This window comes from Amborella trichopoda, chromosome 5, assembly GCF_054954075.1.
Source record: "Amborella trichopoda isolate Santa Cruz 75 chromosome 5, AtrichopodaSantaCruz75HAP2 v2.0, whole genome shotgun sequence".
Taxonomy (NCBI): Eukaryota; Viridiplantae; Streptophyta; class Magnoliopsida; order Amborellales; family Amborellaceae; genus Amborella; species Amborella trichopoda.
The window spans coordinates 32647250-32671877 of NC_142340.1; the positions used below are offsets into that span (position 1 = coordinate 32647250).

The window sequence follows — 24628 nt, forward strand, 5'->3', positions numbered from 1 at the left end:
AAAAGATAAAATATCTTTTTCTACTTTTAGTGGTCATATTCATAGGTCCACATATGTCACTATGAATGATTTTGGGAAATACGCTAGTAGCTCTTTTTGCACTGGTGGTATTTTTCCTTATTAATTTTCCTTGCACACAAGACTCGCACACTTTCGATAAATCTCCGTTATAATTTTGAAGAATCCCGTCCCTTTCTAATCTTTCCATTCGTTTGATATTAATGTGTCCTAACCTCATATGCCATAGGGTAGCATCTAATTCATTAGGGGACGAGACATAAGCAACGTTCTCTTTTATTTCAACAGTAAATAGCCCATCTACAAGTCGTCCAGTCATGATCACATCTTTCTCCTTCTTGACTGCTATTTTTTCCCCAATGAAGGTGGTTATGAATCCAGTCATAGACATCTTAGAAACCGAAACCAAGCACTTCCACATATCAGGAGCATAAAGTACTTGTTTTAAGATCAAGGTGCTCCCACTCTTCAGTTTCAGCTCAAATCTCCAACTCCAAGTACACCAGTCTTCTGATTTCCTCCCATATAAATATGCTGCTGTCCTGGCCCCATGGGAGTGAAAGAACGGTAACCTTCCTTGGTGTTTATGACATGGGTTGTAGCCTCCGAGTTAAGACACCAAGAAGCTCCCTTGGGATCAGCTAGCATGAACTCGAAAATCACACATGTCAATTCCTTGCTAGTTCCACCAAATTTGTTGAACCGACAACTATTGGCTATGTGACCCACCTTCTTGCAAATAAAACAAGTTCGAGTCTCTCTCTTTGCTCCCTTATTTCCAAAATCTCTTCTTTTGAAATATATTTTCTTCTCAAAAGTATTTCTTCCCTTTCCTTTCTTAAATTTAAACGATAGTTGAAATTTTACCATATGCACCGCATCCCTTGGGGGTTTGCCTTGAACTCCTCATTTCTTCTTCAGATTTGATGGTCGTGATGAGTTCCTCCAATTTTGGTGCCTTTCTTCTAGTAGAGATGGAAGATATGAAAGTCACCCATAGATTAGGAAGAGAATTCATTAAATGAGTCACTTGCATAGATTCATTGGGCTTCATGCCTGTATCTTCCAAATCTCTGACTAGCGCACGAAACACGTGCACATGATTTGCAAACTTGGTACTTTCTACCATTTTTAAATCATTGTACCTTCTTATAGCCAAAGTTTACTTCATGAGATAGGGTTTAGCATACTCTCTTGCAAGTTTGTCAAAAATCACACTTACAGTATAGATTGATTCATACTCAGAAGCATACGAGTCAGTCATGGCACATAAAAGAATGTGCTTGCATATCAAATTCCTCATCTTTGATTATTTGAGATGAGTCATCAGTTGGATGATGAGTCGGTCCTCAAAGAGTACCTCATGCAAGTTTTCTGCATAGAGCACAAATTTGATTTTTCTTTTCCATGAAGCAAAGTTAGCCCATCAAACCTTTCAGTTTTCAGGATCTTGGAGATGAAGGTACGAGCACCCATTATATTTCTATTCTCAAGCAAAAATAAGAAAAGACTCCTAATGGCAATCAAGTAAAGCTAGCTCTGATATCAATGAAAGAAAGACCTATGTGATCTTTTGACAGGGAAATACAATTTTTTTATTTTTTTAATAATAATCACCCCTTAGAATTTTGGCAACAAGATCACTCACATTTGGTCTTATTAGAAACAATAGAAATTCCAAAAATAAATAACACATCAATAAAATAAATCTCAACTACTTGATGCCATTCATACAACCTAATAACTTGAGAATATAAAATAAAAGAACTAACAAATAAAACAAAAGATATTGGAGATTACCTCAATCGGGCTTTTTACACCTCACACCGAGTCACTACATCCAATGGCACGGGATCAACAATCTAGCTTCAATCTCAAACAGGGAAAGCTAATTTCGACCAAACTACATAACCACCCATAAAACTTTACAAAACCCAAACTCCAAAATAATTAGGCTCAAACCCTAATTTTCCCAACCCTTAGATTAGATCATGAGAGAGAGAGAGTCTCTATGTTGGGGCGTGCCCCCTTGGGTCTTTTTAGGAGAGAGAGAGTAGAGAGAGAAAATTCGAGAGTAGAGAGAGGGGGGGCGTGGCCCTAGGGAAGAGAGAGAGAGAGTTTATGGGAGAGAGAGATGGATGTATAGAAATGAGGGAGAGCACCTTTATGTATAGTGAAATTTAGGTCTCTTTAATGTTTCTCATAGTTTGCCTATTTGTTGAGATTGAATATTTGATTAAGGTGACTTGTGGGGTGAGAGATCTGAGCCATCCATTTCATAGATAGGTCATCAACATTATGGAATGTGCATGAACCATTATCCCCTTTCCTTAAACCATTTTCTTATCAATATATTTAAATAAATTAAATATATTAAAGATATAGTGCATACCATAAATTGCATATTCCATCTCATATTTTCCATAAGAATATTTCAAAAATATCAAGTCAAGATATTCATTCAATAATCAAGATAAGACATGGTCAATATTTCCTAATCAATATTTGACCATATGCTACAAGATATAGTTACCATAGTTAATAAACTTGAAGAGAAAGCAACAAGAGAAGGTATCCAAGGGTGGTGCGTGCCACCCATGTATGGTATGTGGGGCCCCACCTAATACCCACATGGTGGGCCCATGTGCACTATGGGCCTCCAAGTATTTTTTAATAAATATTTTAAAATTAAACAAAATGAATTTTAAAACATTATAACTTTGTAAATTAATAACTTCATTTTATAAGTCCAAAAATAAGAAATAAAATATCAAATGACTTATAAAAATTCAAATAATAAATCTAAAATAATTTAATAATAACATGAACACCATTAAATTAATATAATGGGAAGTGGATCCATATAGTTCAAGAATTCTATCAACGATCACGGGGTACTCCACCTTCAACTGTGGACTACAGACCACACTTGCTTTATCAAACCGACCCAGTATTTCTCATGACCCACAATCCAAGCAGGGGCTCATTAGCGAGTCACCAAAGTCTGGCCAATAAGCCAAGGGGTCGCAATCTCAGTTTGTGGATTACAGGTCCTTCCCTAGAGACGAGTCAATGTCACCACGACCTGATGCGACCACAACTCTATGGCGCATAGGAGTATCTCTCGCATATGCATAAGCGTCACCCAAAGGTGGATATCGTGCCTTCTCGAACGATTTATCAATATGCATGCCGTGTGATGGAACATGGCTGAGGTTTTGGCCCCCGATTCTAGAGTTCACTTGAGTACTCCTCTCTCTCTTTATTCCTCTCCAACCAACATCCCTGACATAATGAATGATGTATAAGATTTCGACACCTTCATTGACCGACTCAAGAGTTTCTTGTCATATAACAACTAATGAGTCTATCCTGGTTAACTGTAAGTCTTTTTTTGATATCATTCATATTGTTGATGGAGCCACCATAGAAGTTCAAAAAATTGGCTTTATTTCTCTCATGTGTCATCCTTCTGGTAAATTAAGTGTTTTTTATGTCTATTATCTCCCCTCAATTACTATGAATCTTCTTTCTGCTAGCTAGACCGCACGCTCAAATTATAAGTTTGTCTTTTCTCCTTCTAGTTGTTACATACACGATCAACTGTCAAGAAAGTTGACTGGGACTGGGCATAATGTTGGAGATCTATACTACCTATTCTTTTCAAAGGGGATCATGTTATTTTGTAACGTTTGTTGATGATCACACTCACTATACATGAGTTTTATTTATGAACAATTGGGCTGAACTTTACAAAAATTTCACTTTACTCCTATGAAGATACTCAATTTTCTACTACAATAAAAGCACTACATGTAGATTTGATAGGAGAATATATTATTGGGATGCAAAACTTTGTCTCTAACAAAAATATTCAACACCCAAAATCATGTCCTTGCACTCTAGAGAAAAATGGTATTATAGAGCATAAAAATCATCATATTTTAGACATCACAAGGCACTTCTTCTATCCACTTATGTATTCTTGGTAGAAGCTATGCGCGCAACAACTTATCTTTTCAATATTATTTCATCCTTTATGTTATCTAGAAAGGCACCTTTTGAAAAATGTGCACTTGACCACCTATTTATTCTCTTCTTCATGTGTTTGGTTATACTTTTTGGTGTACTTGCCCCCAATTGAGAGAGACAAGTTATCTCCCAAAGTTTTAAAATATTGCTTCTTGAGTTATCCTGATTACCAAAATAGATATCGATGCTATTATCCAATGGTTAACAAATTTCGGGTATCCAGACATGTTGTGTTTTCAAAACATGCTCCTGTCTTTCAGAAAAATACTGTTGATAGTTTATCTTGTAACCTTTCTTTTCTTGTCCCCTTTTTTGATATTGTTCCAACCTCTTCTGAAAGCTCTAATGTTGTTTTTGTACTAAAAGATCAGATCAACCAATTGTTAGTGAAAGTCCTAATCAGATGCCTCCATCTGCTGATCCTATTGAAATCCTTGTTGTTTGACGAAGCATCTATGTCTCTATCCCACTTGCATGCTTTGCAGATTATAAAAGCTTTTAACCTCACCACCAAGCTTTACTTACTTTCAGTTCATTTTTATTACGAATCTCAGACTTATAAAGAAGCCACAAGTCGGTCTGTATGGGAGTAGGCAATGGTAGAAGAGTTGAATGCTCTAAATCGAATGCATGATTGGAATCTTGTACATCTCCGGAAAGAAAATAGAGCTATTGGTTTTCTGTAGGTATATAAAATCAAAACAAAAGCAGATGGAAGCATTGAATGATATAAAGCTCATCTTGTGGAAAACGGATACAACCAACCAACAATATGGAATTGACTTTGCTAAAACCCTTACCCTAGTATCACATATGACAATTGTTTGGACACTTATTTATCTTGCATCTATCTGATAATGTCCTTTATACCAACAAGATGTCAAAAATACATTTCTCAATGGTGACCTTGACGAAGAAGTATACATGAAGTCACGTCCTGGAATTACAGATTCTCAAATTAGGGTATGTAGGTTTCGACCCTTGAATGGACTCAAACAAGCACCTTATGCTTGACTAAAAATTTTGTAATATTGTCACAAGATTTGGACAAAGCCATTGTGATCCAGGCCTATTTATGTTTGATACTTCTACTCGATGAGCACTTCTATTACTCTATATGGATGATATGATAATTTTGAAGATGATGTGGGCACCATTCATGAGATTAAACAAAAATACAATTAAATATTTGAAATGAAAGACTTGGAGTTCTTGTGATATTTTATTGGCTTAAAAGTTGCTTACTCTTCTAACATATATCTATTATCTCAACACAAGTATGCCTAAAAAATTATCTCTGGGGCTCGCCTCACAGATAATTTTAAGATAGTTGACACTCCCACTGAATTGAATGTCTCCTTGACCCAAATTTTTACTGCCAATTGGTTGGGAAATTGATATATCTGATAATTTATTGTCCATATATTGTTAATGTTGTCCATTTGGTTAGCCAATTCCTGAGTGCTCCCGCTTCGTCTACTTAGTTGCAATCTTACGTATTATTCAGTTTGTCAATGATACTTAACACTAGGCTTTGTCTTTCTCTTCTTCTTTCTCAATTGAAATTTGGGCATATGCGTACTAAGATTTTGCACTGAACCCAAGTGATCGCAAATCAACTAAAGGATTTGTTGTTTTTCTTAGTAACTCTCTTTTATCCTAAAAAAGTAAGAATTAAAAAAAGATTGCCCAATCTACAATAAAATTTGAATATAGGGCAATGGCGCAAATTACAACTAAAATTGTTTGGCTTTGAAGGTTGCTTGTTGGCATGAATGTTGCTATTATCACTCCCACACTACTTCATTGCGACAATAAGAGTGCAATTGTCACCTTGTACGACAAGAATATTTGGCAGGCGCACTTTCTCTTCCATATATCGCCTCCTCTGAGTAGTTGGTTGACTTATTCATCAAAACACATATTACACCTTAATTCTCTTAGTTTCTCTATAACTCTTCACGATTTCTACGAAACCATCTCGAGTTTGAGGGAGAGTGTGAAATTATAGAAACATGCATATATTATTTCGTATACAATATTTTATTTCTTATTTTGTGTCCCATACTAGGAAGGTTATTGATCTCATATGTTACTCTATGTAACATACACAGTTTTGTGTATATTTTCTTTTTATAGTAACTTATATATATATATATATATATATATATATATATATATATATATATATATATATATATTAGTACAATATTTTATTTTTATTTTTGTGTACGCATATTAGATAGGTGATTCATGTTATATATTTCTCTTTGTAACACAACATGATTTGGTAACTGTATAAATTGGGGGTCTTGTACACAATTTCATAATTCAAAACCACAATGATTTTCACACTTTTTAGGGAGATAAATAACTCTCATGTTATTACAATCAAGAAGAGAAGTAAATGCACCAGGACCTCGCTAGGTGTATATGTACACACCCATGCAAACACACAACATTATATCTCTACATTGGCATCTCTTTCTCTACACCATTGCAGCCTCTATCTCTGCATTTGCAGCTGCAGAGACTGAGATTACAAGATAGAGCAGCAAGACCCCCACCAAAACTAGGACAATACAGATGAGCCAGAAAATCCACAGGATTTCATGGGGAAGCAAAAGAAGCATTTCCAAAAGGAATGCCCCAGCAAACAGTACCACCCCAAATACCAGCAACACCTTCATCACTTCCATGCCTCCGATTGACTGTGGCACAAAAACTAGCAAAACAATGAGCACAACCGACACCATGAAAATGATCAAGTAAACGAAAAGCAAAAGTGCCAAGGCATAGATATTTGCAGTTGCGAACTGAAGGCGGAGGGCGAAGCCAAAGGCTGAAGCCATGGTGAGGGCCACGGGGCCAAGGACCTTATAAAAAGGTTTTGGGTCTGCCCTTTTAATAGATGCCATCGAATCAGGGATTCGAAGGATGGATTTCGTTGGGGGTTGGCGGAGGTTTTCCGTAGTCAGGTCCATTTCTTCCTCAGCTCCATCTTTGATTATGGGACTGAAGACATGGAAAAAATAAATACATAAATACAAGAGCGAGAATAAAAAGTCAGAGAAGAAGAATTGAAGGATTCAGTTCAGAAGAATTGGAAGGAAAGTGTACAGGAGATTTAATTACGTGTGTGTTCCCAAAAAATTGACCCCACAAGTTGTGGAAACAAACAGAAAAGCAACAGGAGGACCTGTATTAGTAAAAACCGGAAGAAGAACCAGGCAAATTCGCCAAAGTATTTGTGAGAGATAAAGTATTAAATATCTTGCCCAATTACAATTAGTCCAACTCAAGACCAACAATTTTTTATGGCTATTACGGACCCTAAATTTGAGGTAAAATACCAAATACTTCATTTATTGGCAAAATTTACAAATATGGTCAGTTAACCCACTTTTTTTATTTTTTTAAAATTGCCTTTTATAAGCAAAAATTATTAAGAAGATCGATCAACTCACATTATTTTATTTTTTCAAAATTGTCCTTCAATCAACCCGAATTTTGAACTTTTTTTAGTCCTATCGTTAGTAGGGAAGTACCTTAAATCTTGAGATATTGCCCTACTAACGAAAAAACTAAAAAAAATAAATTATAATTTCGGTTGATCAAGGGGCAATTTTAAAAAATAATTTTTTTGCCTATAAACGAAGCATTTTGTATTTTACCTAAAATTTTAGAAAACTAAATCAGATAGGTAATTTTAGAGATTTCCCAAAGAAAAAGGAAAGGAGAAAAAAGACAAAGAAAATCTTATCCAAAACAAGCTTTGGTTCAACAATGTTGAAAACTCTATTGATAGAAGAAACCAAGGAAAAAAAAACATGTCCATAAGGAGATTGGTACTGCCTAAGTTGATTGAAGAACTTGAAAAACAGTAGAAAGGATGTATGACAGCAAAACAAGGACTATCTCATCAATAGAATAAAAACACTAGAGCGATTTAGATATGGAGCCTAAATTTTTTTCTAAAATACAAAATGCTGAAAATTACAAAGAAAGTTAGTCAACCCGTGTTTATTTATTTTTTCAAAAATTGACTCTTGGTCCGAGAATCCTTTGACCGGATTTTTTTTTTTTTTTTAGTTTTCTTATTAGTTTTGATTTTGAATTTAGTTTTCCCTACTAACAAACAAATTAAATAAAAAACTTAAATTCAATTTGAAGATGGAATCATATGATCAAGGGGCAATTTTGAAAAAAATAAAAAAATTGGGTTGACCGACCTTCTTTATAATTTCCACCAATAAATAGAGCATTTCGTACTTTAGGAAAAAATATAAAGTCCATACGTAAATCACTCAAAAGACTATCACGTTTGGTTTGTGTGAAAATATTTCACATGAAAAACTTCTCTTATGTGGTCAAGTGTGAGAATATTTTTATATTAATTAATTATCAAATAATGTAAAAAGATGCACTAAAACAAATTGATATGAAAATATTCTCACATGAACCGTACAAGAGAATTTTTTCATGTGAAAATATTTTCAACGAACAAAATATGCCATATAAGAGAATGATTCTTATTGCTAAGATCAAACTTTCTCAAGAGAAAAATAAATATGGAAGACCGGTGGTACCTGTTGTGAGATCCATGATATAGAGAAATTAAGTCACCGATTATGAGCTCTTTGATGTACAGCGCTTTATATAGCCACCGATTATGAACGATAGCGAATTATATCCATGGTCCATGATGCATGTGTATGACGTATGGATACATGGTCCATGATGCATGGTGTATGACGTATGAGGAAAAAATGTTGGGAAAGTCCTAGGTCGGTGTTTGCTTGAAATTCCACTTGATGACAACATCAAGAGATTATAAAATTGTAGTGGACGGTGTGGAAATCTTTGACCGTTGCTATTCTCAAATTTATTAAAATGCATTTCGCTCTTTTTGTACTTTATCTTTTGTACGTTTCTTCATTATCTTAATAAAAGCTTACCGATTCAATAAATAAAAAATAAAAAATAAAAATTAAATATTAAATGAATCACGAAAAAGGTGGAGGTGAACCACAATGAAAAACTTACTTGTCCCATTAGCATGCATATAATGGACTTAAAACAGTTTACTCCTTTCTCCAATATATTTTGATAGGTACTTTGAAATTAAATCAGAAAAGATGGGTAAAAAAACCCACATGTTGGCGGCCACGCTCTTTTTGTATTTCTCTTGAGTGCCATTTTCAGTGTAGGTCGTGCACTATTTTATGCTTATGTTCTTAAACGCCGAGCCAACCCCAGCATGTGGGGTTATGATTGATGGATTGCAATTACGAAGTCTTCAATTGAGAATATTGGGGAGGGATATCTCCTCTGAAGGTGCTTTATGTGGTTTAGTCGGGATTTTTGGGGCTTGGAGTTGTAGATGCCTTTGAGGTAAGGGTATGGTTTGTGTTTAGAAGTCTTGATAGGTCATTCTTGGAAGTAGTATTTTCTTACTTCTTTCTCTCTTTATTACTATTGTACTCATGCAGCTCTGCTCCTCTAAATAATGAACTACTAGTTAACATTAAAAAAAAAAAAGAAAGATGGGTAAAATATTAAAAGAAAAAGTTTATATAAGGTTGTAACTTTAAAATGTAGAATTAAGTTGCACCTCAAAAATCCATCATAAATGGTTGTTTTAATTGATCATCTTGACAACAAGATGTATGAATATGAAAAGAAAAAAAAAATTCGAGTCCTAAAAATAGTGTATCTTGAAATATTACTAGACAACTGTGACCGTGCGATGAAGTTTGGATGACAATGATGGTAGGCGAAATCACTGTTCATTTTTTCCTATAGACATTTTGTAGTATCTTCTTATATATATATATATATATATATATAGGAAAAATATGGGATTAGCCCACTAACTCATCTGAACATATGAGCTCAACGTCTTAGATTGAATATGAGCCGATCTTGCGATCATAGATGTCCGGTAGTATTTGAATTTTAGTTTTTTTTTTCTACAAATCTAAATCACTTGAAATTTAGGCGTGTATCCATCAAAAATAGACGAATCTTCGAAAAATTTCAAAAACATATTTTACATGAAATAAATTGACCAAAATACCTCCAAAACGCTTTGAGGGGTATTTTGGTTAATTTATTTTTTACGAATAATTGTTTTTATATTTTTATTAGGTGAGCCTTGATGAGAAGAACATGCACTTAAAATTTCGAGTGATTTGGATCTGTAGAAAAAAAAAAAAATTCAAGTACTACCGAATATCCGTGATCGTCAGATCGGCCCAGATTCAATCTGGCCCGTTAGGCATGAGCTAGTAGCCCCATCTTTTCCTCTATATATATATATATATATATATATATATATATATATATATATATATATATATATATATATATATATATATGGAAAAGTTTATATAGAGCCTAGGCTATAAACAATCAAATTAGTGCTTGCCTCAAAAGTTTCACTAGAAGTGGTTGTTTTGATGCCGAAATATTCTCAAATTGATCATCTAGACATCAAGATGTGTGAACTTGAGAAAAAAATGGGTTTCAAGTTTTGAAAATAGTACATCTTGTAAAGCATTTTTGGGCTTTCAATTTTTAAGTTATTCAAGTTTTCATAGATTAGGTCGATCTACACTATTTTTTAAGCTTTAAATTTTGTAACTAAATATGAAAATACTGTTTAAGGATAATCAAAGATTTCAAGTATTGAACCACATTTTTTCGACATTGTTTGAAGGTGGGCTCTAATTTGATTGTTTAGAACCTCGACTCTATACAAACTGCACCAAAATATATATATATATATATATGTATATATATATATATATATCCCCAGCCTTTTCTACCTTTGTGACCACGTTCGCTAGTCATTTAGAAAATGGAAAAGCATGTCATGCGTCAGGCCACACAGAACTAACACAGTTACAGATAGGCATACGGTAGATTGATGGGCCCCACCAAATTTTAAAATGGACACATATGGTGGGCAATCTTATATTCATTTTCTTAGGAGAAAAGTTTATATGTGGTTGTAACTTTAAAATGTAGAATCACTCCACCTAAAAAATCTATCAAAAATGTTGTTTTAATGTTGAAAAATCTTTCTAATCAATCATCTCGACATCGAGATCTATGAATATGAAAAAAAAAAATTTTGAATATCAGAAATAGTGCATCTTGTAACACATTATATAGACCGTCCATTTTCAAGATTTTCATATTTATATTTATAGATCTACTTGATTTTAATATTTTTAAAATTTAAAATTTTCTAATTCAGTATGAAAATAAATTTTAAGATGCACCTTAATTGGATTGGTTAAGCTTGCTTGCAACCTTATAAAAACCGCACCCTTTTCTTTAAATATGGGTCCCTCCATAGTTTCTCATACTTAAATTGATGGAACCACTCCCACTAATTTATGACTTCAATTATTGAGAATAGTTGACCTTTTAGCTGTGGGCACAGCTCTTCCTCCCCCGTGGCCCCCCACCGGATGGTTTCCTCCTTCTCGTCCTCCTTTCTCTCTTTCTTCTTTTGAATACTTTCTCTCTCCCCCTCAATAAATATGTGTAAAAAGTTTATGTAAGGTTGATGCTTTATATTTTAAATTAAGGTGCATATAAAAATCTATTAAAAAAAGCTATTTTGATTTTGGAAGTTATCTAATGGGTCATCTCGATGTCGAGGTGCATAAATTTGGGGAGGGAAAAAAAAATTAAGTACTTGAAGGTTTATATTTATTTATAGATCTGCTTGATTTTGAACCATTTTTTGGGTTTAAAATTTATAATTATAGATAAAAATCGATACTTAGGTCATCCTAAAAATTTTCAATGCTACAATTATATCTTATGACTAAGTTTGGAAGTGCGCATTACCATGTTGATATACTTATATTTTCATTATAGGGAAATAAATTACAAAAAAATGCGTCATTTTTTATGTTTGGGTAATGCATATAGCAAATAGGAAATGGAAACACATTACATAAAATTACCCCCAAAAATATGAAATCCATTACACGTGCATAGGGTTGAATTTCATATTACGGACCTGTCAGATTAAGTGTATAACGGTTAATCCATTACATGTTCCAGCAATGTTGTAGAAGAAACATAGCTGGAATTTTTATATTTTCGAATTATTTTGAAAGATGTTTTTGCTAGTCTGGTGTAATGTCTAACATTTATATTTTTTAATTATAAGTTTTCTTTTTTTTCTTAAGTATTTATTTTTTTTTCTTTTGGGTAAATTAAGTATTTCTTATTTTAATATTCGAATTGTGGTCTTTAAGGCTTGAATTAATTTCTGGTGTTGATTGGAGGGATTTGAATCTTTGAGCCAGTGAATTATGGTTCAAGTGGTTCTTCATCTCTCTCTCTCTCTCTGGATTTCTTGGTTATATTTTGATGCCTAGATAGTTATTTTCCCTTGGGGCGCATTTGGTTCCCTCGATTTCGATTATGGAGAGTCCCATTTCCAGGACAACCATCCCAAAATAATGTTTGGATGCTGTTTGACATAGGCATATACGTTCCCCCGGATTTCACATTTCCACATTTGTAGCCAGAAAGCTATAAATCTTAATTCCACCAAAATAGATGGAATTCACATTTTCTATATAAGGTGTCAATTTTATATTAAAGAAGAATTACCCAAAAAAAACTTTATATTATAGAAGTAGGTGTATGATGTAAAATTGATGCAAAAAAATAATAACACCAAAAAAATAAAAAGAAAAGGTTGAGAAAATATACATTATCTCAATGTCTGCAATGGCATCCCCCCCAAGGTTGCGATAATATACCCTCTCTCAAAGTCTGCAAGGAATCCACCCCAAAAATCTCACCAAATTTTATTAACTCATCCACCTCTTTTTTTAAGATGAAGGGAAATCTCCCTTTAAATAGATTAAAAAATAAGATAAACATTAACAAAAAAAACTCTCTCTACACTTTTCTATTTTATTTTTTCTTCCCTATTTTCTCTCTCTTCCCTTTATCCTTTTACATTCCTAAACTAGCTCCCTTAATTTTAACTTTATCTATTTATATTCCAAACTAAGTATCCCAAATCAATCAATAACTAATTAACCCAAATCTATAAATATCAACTCACACACATACTCAATGCCCTCAAATATCCTTACGTACCTCCTCTCCTATTCCTGAAGAGATAAACTAAAGAATAATAAAAAAATTTAAATAACCCTAATGTTATTTGCATCATTCTCCCCTGGTTGGGAGAAGCTCGACCTCGATCTCAAAAGTTGGTGATGAAGCCCCATCATGAGTCTCGATACTTTTTCTTCGAGACTGATACCTGCAATTGTGTTCCAAGAGTAATTGTTGAATACGAGCTTGAGCTAATTAGTCCTAACCAGGAATCAGTCTAACTTCAAAAAAACACCAAGTTCAACCGATGAACCCGCTTGACCATGAAATTTTGGGAGATAGATTTTAATGTCAAAATCTCGTGGTCGTTCTATAGGACGGGGTGGATCTGGCTTCTCTATAGTACACGGTGGATCTAGCTTGTTAATTACCATCAGATCTGCCTAGATAGATTCTGGGTCATTTGCTAACACTATAGCAGTTAGCCCGTGAGCTGACAGAATCCTCTATATATATATATATATATATATTACAAAATGCTTATAGGCGAAAATGAACAGTGATTTTTCCTACCCTCAATTCAATCAAAAGTTCATCGTACTGTTGCGATTGTCCAATAGTGTTTCATTTTTCATTTTTTTTTTACAAATCGGAATGACCTGAAATAAAGGGTATGTTCATAAAAAATAGGTGAATCTACGAAAAATATCAAAACAATATTTATGTGTTTTGGAGATATTTTGGTCAATTTATTTTCATGAATTATTATTTTTATATTTCTATTAGGTACGGCTGACTAAGATGTACGCATGCTCCACATTTCAAATCATTCCAATTTGTAGAAATAAAATGAAAAATGAAATACTACCGGACAATTGTGACCGTGTGATGAACTTTGGACGGTGATAAGGGTAGACAAAATCACTGTTCATTTGCGCCTATAGGCATTGGGAAGACTTTGATATATATATATATATATATATATATATATACTACAAAATGCCTATAGGCGAAAATGAACAGTGATTTCGCTTACCCTCATCACCATCCAAACTTCATCACATGGACACAGTTGTCCAGTAGTGTTTCATTTTTCGTTTTTTTTTACTAATCGAAATGATCTGAAATTTGACGTGTGCACATCTTAGTGATGCGCACCTAATAGGCGAAAATGAACAGAGATTTTGCCTACCCTCATCACTGTCCAAAGTTCATCGCACGGTCAGTGTTTCATTTTTTCGTTGTTTTTCTACAAATCGAAATGAACTAAAATTTGGATTGTGTGTTCATAAAAAATAGGCGAATCTATGAAAAATATCAAAAAAATATTTTACATGAAAAATATTGACCAAAATACCCCCTAAATTTTCAGGGGTATTTTGGTCAAAAAACTTTTGCAAATTATTTTTTTATATTATTATTAGGTGCGCGTCACTAAGATATACACACGTTTCAATTTTCAGATCATTTTGATATGTAGAAAAAAATTAAAAATGAAACACTACTTGACAATCGTGACCGTGCGATGAACTTTAGACAATGATGAGGGTAGGTGAAATCATTGTTCATTTTCGCCTATAAACGTTTTGTAGTATATATATATATATATATATATATGAAAAATGATCCTATAGGACCTTCCCTCACCTATATAATAACTTTTCTAGAGATCCGTATCAGCTTTAATGGTGATCTTTTGGGAGGGGAGGGTCCTATAAGAACAGTACTATATATATATATATATATATATATATATATATATATATATATATATATATATATATATTTATAAAGAGAGAGAGAGAGAAAAAAAAAAAATGTTTAGATTAGCCCACTAAGTCATATGAACATATGAGTTCATATGAGCCAAATGACCCAAATTCAATTTGGTCTGATCTGATGGTCATGATGTCATTTTATTTTTGAATTTTAATTTTTCATCTATGAATCTAAATAATTTGAAATTTTAGATGTGTATTCTTCAAAAATAGTAGAATCTAATAAAAATATATAAAAAAAATTTTGAAAAAATAAATTGACCAAAATACCCTTAAAACATTTCGATGTATTTTGGTCAATTTATTTTTCGCAAATTATTTTTAAAATATTTTTATTAGATGCACCTTGATGAAAAGAATACACGCTTAAAATTTCACATTATTTGAATTATGAACATATATATATAAAATATGGTAGTGAGAATCCTTGAAATTGAATTTTAATAGAAGTTCAATGACTAGCTAGAGGACTACTTATTACTTTACAAACTCCGGTCCAAGTGGTATTGCCAGAAAAAAAAAAAAAAAAGGGAAAAATTAATGCTATATTGCAATGATTGATGCTGATAGAAGCAAACCAACATGGTACAAACCTCATTGATGAGGGTGATTCTTCAAAGAAATAAGTTTATATAAATGCAGAATTCAAGATGCACCGTAAAAATCCATGTGAAAAGGTTGTTTTAATGTTCAAAAACCTTCTAATTGATCATCTCGACATCGAGATGTAAGAATGAGAAAAAAACAAAAAGATTTTGAGTCCCAAAAATAATGCATCTTGTAATACATTTTTTTGGTTGTCTATTTTCAAAATTTTCATATATTTATAAATCTACTTGGTTTTAACCATTTTTGAAGTTTAAAATTTATTAATTAGATGTGAAAATAGAAATTCAGATAATCCTAAAAAAACTTTGACTCCTAAAAAAACTTTGACACCAAAATTATATGTTATGATAAAATTTGAAAGTGCGCCTTAATTTGGATTGTTTAAGGTTGCAACCTTATAGAAACCCCACCCTTCTTTAAATGCAGTTTCAAGTGTAAAAAAGAGCAAACATGTCCCTGAGACCTTTATGGTATGAAATCCCAGATATTTGCAATCCCAGATATTTGCTCAAAAATAGACGTCATATTTGCCCCTCCTTATTAGGATTAGCCAAGCAAAGTGCAAGCCTTTTGAGACTTCATAACTAACTTTCGAAACTTCTTAAGGCTCCTGTAACCAACATGTATGGTTGTACTATAATTTTTATTAATGAAGAATACATAATGTTTCAAAAATAAAAATAAAATATCATTATCATCATCCAAGCTTTATCCCAATAATTTGGAGTCTCCTACCATGTATTCGTGAATATTCACAACAACACACATTTAAGGTCACAGATATTTGACGGATGTCTAAGCACATTCAATCTTTGATGAGTTCCCTTAAGCTTGGCTTAGTGGTAGACACGTCAATCTGGGTGAGGGAGGTCAAGGATTCAAATCCTTGAACTTTTGTCCCAAAAAACCAAACAAAGCAGACCTACCTTTTTTAGGGGACCCTTTCCCCATTGAACTACCTAAAAAACAAAAACAGACAAAAGGTTTCTCATGATCAGATTGTTCTCTTGTGGAGATGCTTCCAAAGGGTTTGAATGCGTAGCAACTATAAGACAAGACGTGGGTTGTGAAAAAACTGTGGGTTAGCTTGGTTTATTTTTTATGATGAACCTTAGGGATCAAAGATTTGAAAAGCCCTCAAGTTAAACTAAAGACTTGGCCCTGGACCAGAAACAAGGAACAAACCCTTAGCTCAATTTGGGCAAATAAATGATCTATGCATTTCTAGGATCCAAGATTATCATCTATTACATGAAAAGTATAGGAACACTCAATAAATAAATGGTAGCCAAAAGACATGCCAAAAGTGGCATATATGGGGCATCCAAACTTCAGGGCCAAAGTAACTACTGGAGCTTTTTTATCCCAGGAAACGAAGGAAGAATAGCAATAAGTGGGTCACCATAGCCTACTGGTTCTGTAAAGCAACAAAACGAATCACAGTTAAAAGGTTGAGTAATGCGCTTTACTTTTGAGAGATAATGGATGGTAGATATTAACTGCAGGTCTTCATGATGGGCACTTCCCCAAGTATAGTTAATATCCACCATCCATCATCAACAGTAAATGTTGGGTGCCCGTGTTGCATCATATTACATGACCACTGGTGTTTGATATACTTTCCTTAGTGATCAATATCAAATTCTAAAGAAATGCCCGTGTTGCATTATGTAACATGACCGTGTTTGATATACTTTCCTTTGTGATCCATATCAAATTCTATAGAAATTCACAAAAAGAGTCCCATCTAATATTTAAAAATAGTCCCCGCATATTTTATAGTTTTATGATCAAGTGCCACTTTTTTGTCTTTTTCCCATTTAACTCCAATTCGGACATCCAATGCCTAGACTGAAGTCTTTTTATGTTGATTGAAATATCAGATGTAACATTCAATGTCCGAACCGGTCCTCCACTAAATTCATCTTTTTTAAATGTGGGAGCTTGAATCAGCCTAGTTACGAAAAACTGGTTTGGACATGCAATGTTTGAACCAGCCTCACTCTAACAAGAAAAAAAGACCGCAGTTCGAACATTGTACATCCGAACTAAAAAAAAAATGGGGCTTGAGCATAAAAAATATGAGGGGCTAGTTTTTAATTCCAAAAATGTAATGGAATTTTTTCGTGAATTTTCAATTTCTATATATTATTAGACGATCGATGCATTGTGCTTGTTAAGTAGAGGGACTGGGATAGGTTCAAGGTGTATACCACCATCTTCTCTCAGTATTTTTATGACCTCCCCTGCCACATCAGACTGAAATGAGAAATACAAGCTGGAATAAGTATCATTCTAAAATTTAGAAGGAAAAACTGAAAGAAGAATTAGAGCATGGAATAATGGGAACACAAGTACCTCAACTGGAACCTCGCCACCCAGTTGCTCCACATAGCAAATCACCTGTCCTTCCTTTACAATTTGTTTCTGTAACAAATAATCCAAGACAATATATCTATGGAGACTTTCTTTTCATATGGAAAAGAACATAAACTTGGATACCTTACTTGAGAACTACTCAGAAGAATGATTCGGGGGGGAAGTAATAGTCGCTGGTTATTGCATTTTAAAAAGAATTGCAGGCAGAGTTTAAGTTTAGGACAAACTGGTTATGGGTTCAGTACGAAATAACACAAAAGGTGTATGTATCTATAGAATCTTTGTAAACTGATAGTGTTTTACATATTCTCTAGGTTAGGATTCAAGAAGCACGACCTTCATCGTGAAGGTTGAGGAAATACTTCCTATCTAATGAATTTAATAAAGGAGAAATGGACATCTTGGATCTTGCCCTAATACAAAAAACATTGCAATTTGTTCCCATCATAATAGCATATACCCATTCTAGATATCCTGTTCCCAATAAAAAAAAGGGAAAATATCCTATTATTCCCTATTTTTAACTTCTATATCTCATCAGACTCAAGAATTGAAAATATTACTCGTAAGCAAAAGGGCTCAATCTTTTCTATCTTCCAACCCCCTAAACCCTTTTGACCATGTATTATTGACCTCAACAACTTATTAAATGACTTTATCTCTCTTTCTCTCTCTAAAACTCCATCTCTCTCTCTCTCGCATCATTGTCTCTCAAAACTCCATCTCTCTCTAAAACCCAAACTTCATCTCTCTCTCACATCATCCTCTCTCTCACACATCATCCTCTTTCTCTCAAAACTCCATCTCTTTCTCTCTCTAAAACTCCATCTCTCTCTAAAACCCAAACTCCATCTCTCTCTCTCTAAAACTCCATCTCTCTCACACACATAAGGTGTGCTCGTGTTCGAGCTCAAGCTAAACCCCTTGGCTGGTAAACTCACCGAGAAGTGAAAAGAGAGAGATGAAGTTTTAGAGAGAGAGAGATGGAGTTTGAATAGGGTGTCATTTTATTGTTTGTTTGGGTCAAAAATTTATGATCAAAGGGGTCCAAGGGGTTGTTAGATAGAAAAGATAGAGACCTTTTGCTTACAAGCAATTTTTTCAATTCTTGGATCTCATGAAATATGAAAGTTAAAAATAGGGATAAGGAGATATTTTCCCTGAAGAAAATCCAGTTTCTCCACTGTAAGTTAGAAATTCATAAAATGATAGGTAACTTCCATCAAGGGAAAAAGGACAAATATCTAGAACAATTCTCGAGCAATTTCCTTTTTCTTTGAGAGAGATCTTTTCTAATGAAATTGTCTGAAGAAATCAATGATATATTCTCAGTCCAAACCTCTTTGCATGCTGCAGGACCACGTTTTCCTTTTACAGTACGAGCTCTTCTAAAATAACCGACCTGCATTGTAAAGTATACTTTGGCATCAGAAACCAGTCTCCATAAAATAATGAAACTGTTACGCTCTTCATGAACCATTCTTCCCTCTTTAATATGTTTTTGAAAAAATGGACATATTTTCTTTTAGGAAACATTTAGGCAGAAAAAAGGCTTGAGAATGGCCAACATCTTACCATTTTACCCTACCCAAGCCAATGTTCAAAGCTTTGCACTATGTTTTGTCTAAAACTCATATTTTCGGGAAACATTTTGTCCACTGTTCCAAGTACCAGAGTAGGGAGAATATGGTAAAAACGAGATTGGCACTTGCTTAGTCTGGGTAACCTGCATAACATATGCCAGTATCCAAAACACCGTTTTCCTTCAACTTTGCATGGAACCCACCTTTGGGGAGTTAATTATCACCAAGCCCTCATCAGCAGCTGCCTCTAAAAGTCTCTGAATCCTAGTTAGAGGAGGTTCAGGTTTAGAAATGGTCGGAGGAGGGCTAGCAGACCCATTTGAATCAAGGGTTTCCTCAGCAACATTAGTAGTAGTGTGAATAGGAGAGCTTGGAGAAGTGGGTGGAGGCATGTCCTTTCCATTGATATCTCTTGCCACGTATAATCGAAAGCCGTCAAGCTGGTCATACGAAAAGAACTTATCAGCACACAGTTTAGAGCTCCCAAAAAAAAATTAGAAAAATTTAAAATAAAAAATCTGCATATCAGTGAATTTTAAATGGATAGAAAAATATGTAAAGATGAAATGGGAAAAATGGCTATTTACTTTGAGTTCGAATTCTGCAATGGAGGTTGTCTCACAAATCTCTTTAACCAAGGACTGCACCTGCAGATTAAGAAAATGAGAGGAATAAAACTATTAAACCAGTGCAAACAAAGAAGGGCACTTCCATGAGGGCCACAAAATAAAACGGTCGAATATATTCATAGTGCTGATCAGCTAAGAGTTAATGCAAATAGAGTTAATAAAAGCAGAGTGGAAAAAAAGCAAATCATCTCTCTCTCTCTCTCTCTCTCTCTCGTGTATATGCATGAACATATAGAGACATCTCTCTCTCACATGTATATGCATGAATGTATAAAAGCATACATGTAATATATAGAAGTATAAGTTGGTTTACTCAAATAATTAGAAATAATTATATATATTATTTGCAAAAGTAGCTTGGAATCAGACAGTCTATTTGAAACAATTACATAATGTTTGAAATTTTAGAATTATTTTGAATAAGGCTATTTCCAAAACCCTCCAGAAGGGATTTGGATGCACAATGCCTGAGACGACTTTGATGGTCAACGGTAGGTAGTTTTGGGATAGAAAACTCATTCGCACAGTAATGCAAACTATTCTGTTTGAAAAGGAAGCCGGACCTCTTTTTCTCTTCTTTACAGCACACAATTGCTGCCACTAATCCACTCACAAGCCAATACCAATACCAAACAATGCAAGAATCATTAGAGAAGACAACTGTCAAGTATGGACCTATCTGGTATTTCATAGAAGAATTTGGACGCAGTTGAATTTGGTAAAAGACATAGTCCCTTGAACCAGTCCAATATTTTAAATGGTCAGAAAAATTATCTATGGCACTTAAGAGATGAACTATTTAACATCTCATCCATTTTTGGTTTAATTTCAAAAAGGGAATGCATACTATAAGATTATTTATCTCAAGTATAAGGAGGTCCCAATCACCCCTATCTGTCAATTGAATCAAGTACCTTGTTGAGGCTCACAAACTTCAAAAAACTTTCATTTGGATTTTAAGCACGGTTGACCCCAAACCGCGGAATTTCACATTCAACGGCCAAAGGTGATTGTGACCTTGTACCAAAAGTAAAGGATCTTATGGTATGCTTTTCCTTTCAAAATCCCATCAAAGAACACACAATCATGAGTTATAATTGATATTTTGGTATATTTTGATAAATGGGTGAAAAGTTAAATAGTTGGTATTTCATGTGTGCTTTGATAAATCCCATATAAAGTTTTACAACTCACAGATTTGCATAGTGCTACATGTGTGAGTCATGACTGTTGGAATTTTTAAGGCTTAGGCAGTTATTTCTAACCATTAAAGTGAGTGAGTGAGAGAGAGAGAGAGATTGCTTCTTTTTAGATTTGCCTTTGGTGCTAGGTGAAACTATAAAGAGAAAGTGACATGTCTTCCAAATCGAATTAGTCACCTAAATGAATGGACATGATTAGTCACTCATGTTCCCCTCATTTATTATTTAGTGAAATTAATCCTATTGGCTATAGATGCTCTTTCTGATGAGCCATACAATTCTCTCAGTACTTTCTACTTTGCTTCTTCTCTTTCAATATTTTACTAGTTTTTCCCTCTAATTTTGTGATATTCCTTTTAGAACGAAGGAATATGTATTTCCAAATAAATCTGTCGCTTATGGGCAGCTAAAGGTATTGTTGTATTTAAATCCCTTTGTAGCTTTGAAGAGCTTTTGATAAGGAGTATTTTCAAACGGGAAGAAGCTTATTGAAAGAGAAATAATTGTGAAATACTGTGTATTTAGTTATCTGCTAATAATGCAAATTAGCAAATTAATTTCAATAAATGATTAGGCTAGCTTTGCCTTGGTTGGTGTTACCTACAACTCCGTGCATATGGGAGAGATCCGAGTGAGGCATTGATTCTAGGATTCTTGGGAACCCTCGATTGCAGGACTAGAAATGCTAAATATAAGGATATCATCCAAAATGGTACATATTATCAGCTAGATGAATGCTAAATATAGGGATATCATCCAAAATGGTACATATTATCAGCTACATGTAAAACAAGCGATTAGAATCACAAATGAGTGCAAGAAATAAAGCAAAACAAAAGGAAACCATAAAAACACAGCATATGCATGGCTCACCATTAAATGGTTACATCCATGGCCTAGGCAACTTAAAATCCACATTATCTCAATGAAAGATATCAGCTCTAGATTACAAGAGATATATCTCTCTTTAGTCATCAGAAAAACTCCTAACAGCAATCTTGACCGAACTACGTCGCCAATCAACTTCCCTCTTTTCAACTGCAATAGTACTATAGGGAAGAGAACCTCAAGATAGCCAAGAATCTTTCGCTCTCTCTATAAATGTTTAGTAAACTAACCTGAAAACACATAGGAAAATTACCTCTCTTTAGGAGGTCATGCCTCATTTTCATGGAGGCTCATCTCTGTCTCTCTAAGAGACATCCATACCCAAAAAGGGTGATCCAAAGGGAGTGGGTAAAATGTCTCTTTGGTTCCTGGAGGTCCAAGATTTATCAAATGCAGGATGCCAACTCGACGCACTATGGAGGTCTAATGCATTATGCCCTTCAATGTAGTGCATCAATGCAGTTAAAAAAGTTAAAACAAAGATACAAAATATAAAACTATAAGAATATAAACTTGTATAAATATAAAGAATGACATGAACATGTGATTTATGTGAGTAAGATTTTAGTTTAGTATTTGTGTCTAATATATATACGATATATACTGATATAGAGTAACAAAGAACTTTTTGTCTCTATTCTCTAATATAATTGAAAATTTAATATAAATGACCCAACCATTCATTAAATTCAATAAAACACAAAAGAATATTTATTACATCAATGAAGAACTTAGGAAAACAAATTAGCATCAAGCAACTACGTGCACTGCAGCCTATAGCCAAACTTACAAATACGTAACCTTAGTTACTAGGATTTCCCAGCTTGGTGGCAATTCCACCAAAGCATGGATTCAGATCTTACATGAGGGGAACATGATCGCCATCCCTTACGATCGGTTAATATGATTCACACCTACATTAAATAGAATTTTTATAAGGCAAGTAGTCTTAAATGCATATTGATCAAAAAATTGTAGAAGCGATGATAACAATAATATAATATCATTTTTTTTTTTTTTTTTTTTTTGCTTATGTTGTGTAATGTTTGGCATTGTGAGTAGAATTACCCGGTTGTGAATAAAAGAAAAAGCGAAATTTTTGAATTTACACCCCGAGAATCCTACATAGCCACTACTTTTAAGACGGCCTAGATGTGGAGGACATCACTCTAGGGTTTTTGATATCAAGGTTGATATTTCCGATTTTAACGATAAGCATCAACTCGGAGAATTCATTGATTGGTTACCGGAGAATTCATTGATTAGTAAAATACCATTGAGAGGTTTTTTATTACCAAAAAGTTCCTTAAATTAAAAGGGAATTTCTTCTATAAAACCCTTGATGATAGTCACAATTTCATGGGTGATCCAATACTTGATGAGAAACCTTCTGATGGAGTTAGTGGTCTTGTCTTTGATAGTGATCGCATCTTTGATAAGGTCCTATTGATGATTTGGTGGGTGATAGATGTGAAGAACAGCAAGATGAAGAACTCCAAGGAGTTAATAGATAAGGTTGTTGGTTCACTCATCGAATCTTGTACTTTTCATGAAGATGCTCGCTTGGTTTCTTCTTCTTTGAACCAAACATATGCTGTGAGGACCCGGACTTTTCGGGCATTATGAAGGGATGCCGCAGTGCGTGTAAGCCGTTGTGCGTGCAAGTGATACTGCCATGTGTGCGAGGGATGCCATCGTGCGTATAAGCCATCGTGTGTGCAAATGATACCGTCGTGTGTGCAAGGGATGCCGCAGTGTGTGCAAGTGCGCGTTGCTGCCGAGAGTGAATGAACTTCCATGAGTACTATGTTGCACATGTACGCCACTTGTATGCCACTATAAGCCACCTGGATGCCACTTGTAGCCCCTTGCATGCCACCTGCCTGCTGCCTCCCCCTCTTTGCTTATATATACCCCCTTCACACCCGTCTCAAGAGTTTTGCTCTCTCTCTCTCACGAACTCCCTTTCAAACACTTAGAACCTTAGTCTTGGCCATCCTTGGAAGCTTAGCATTTGAGGGGAGCCTATGTGGGGAACTTGGAGTTCTTTTGGATACATGTAAGTAGATCTAGCATCCATGATTTTGTTTGATTGCTTAGTATGAAATCTAAGTATGCATGTGAATGTAATTGTAAATATGGGTGGATGAATGTTAATGAAATTATGCTAGATTGTGCCCTGTTTTTCTAGAATTGTGACTCTTATTAGTGTGATAGTTTGAGTCTTGAAGGCATCTCTGTTGGTTATAAAATTTGGTGGGAAAGCACCCCTGTGAATCGATTTTAAGATAGAAAAGACCTTGTGTTAATGCCTATTTTGGTTGGAAAGTTATCAGTCATTCTTTGAAGTATGTCAAAACTTTGAAATAAATTTCCAGGAACCTTGCATGTTTTTAATTGGAATTGTT

The 24628-nt window shown here is 34.2% G+C and overlaps 1 protein-coding gene and 1 long non-coding RNA gene across 9 annotated transcripts in view; both read right to left on the minus strand.

Annotated features, from left to right (window-relative positions):
- Positions 1-6377: 6377 nt before the first annotated feature.
- Positions 6378-8786, minus strand: LOC110007124 (hypothetical protein). The gene is made up of 2 exons (XR_016055360.1): positions 8640-8786; positions 6378-7065 (listed from the first exon to the last, which is right to left on the minus strand). It is a non-coding gene; the product is annotated as a hypothetical protein (long non-coding RNA).
- A 7949-nt stretch (positions 8787-16735) lies between these two features.
- The window catches only part of LOC18432666 (uncharacterized), a 47132-nt gene continuing 39239 nt past the window's right edge, over positions 16736-24628 (minus strand). For 7 of the 8 annotated variants that reach the window (XM_088866495.1, XM_088866493.1, XM_011624501.3 and 4 more), the window contains 6 exons: positions 20089-20148; positions 19705-19941; positions 19258-19320; positions 17898-17966; positions 17753-17798; positions 16736-16956 (listed from right to left, as the gene is read on the minus strand). In XM_088866495.1, the coding sequence (XP_088722621.1) occupies positions 16886-16956; positions 17753-17798; positions 17898-17966; positions 19258-19320; positions 19705-19941; positions 20089-20148 (546 nt within the window). In that variant the 3' untranslated portion in view covers positions 16736-16885. Of the gene's footprint in view, positions 16957-17752; positions 17799-17897; positions 17967-19257; positions 19321-19493; positions 19942-20088; positions 20149-24628 lie in introns of all 8 variants that reach the window. The other variant, XR_016055361.1, reaches the window with a different exon arrangement.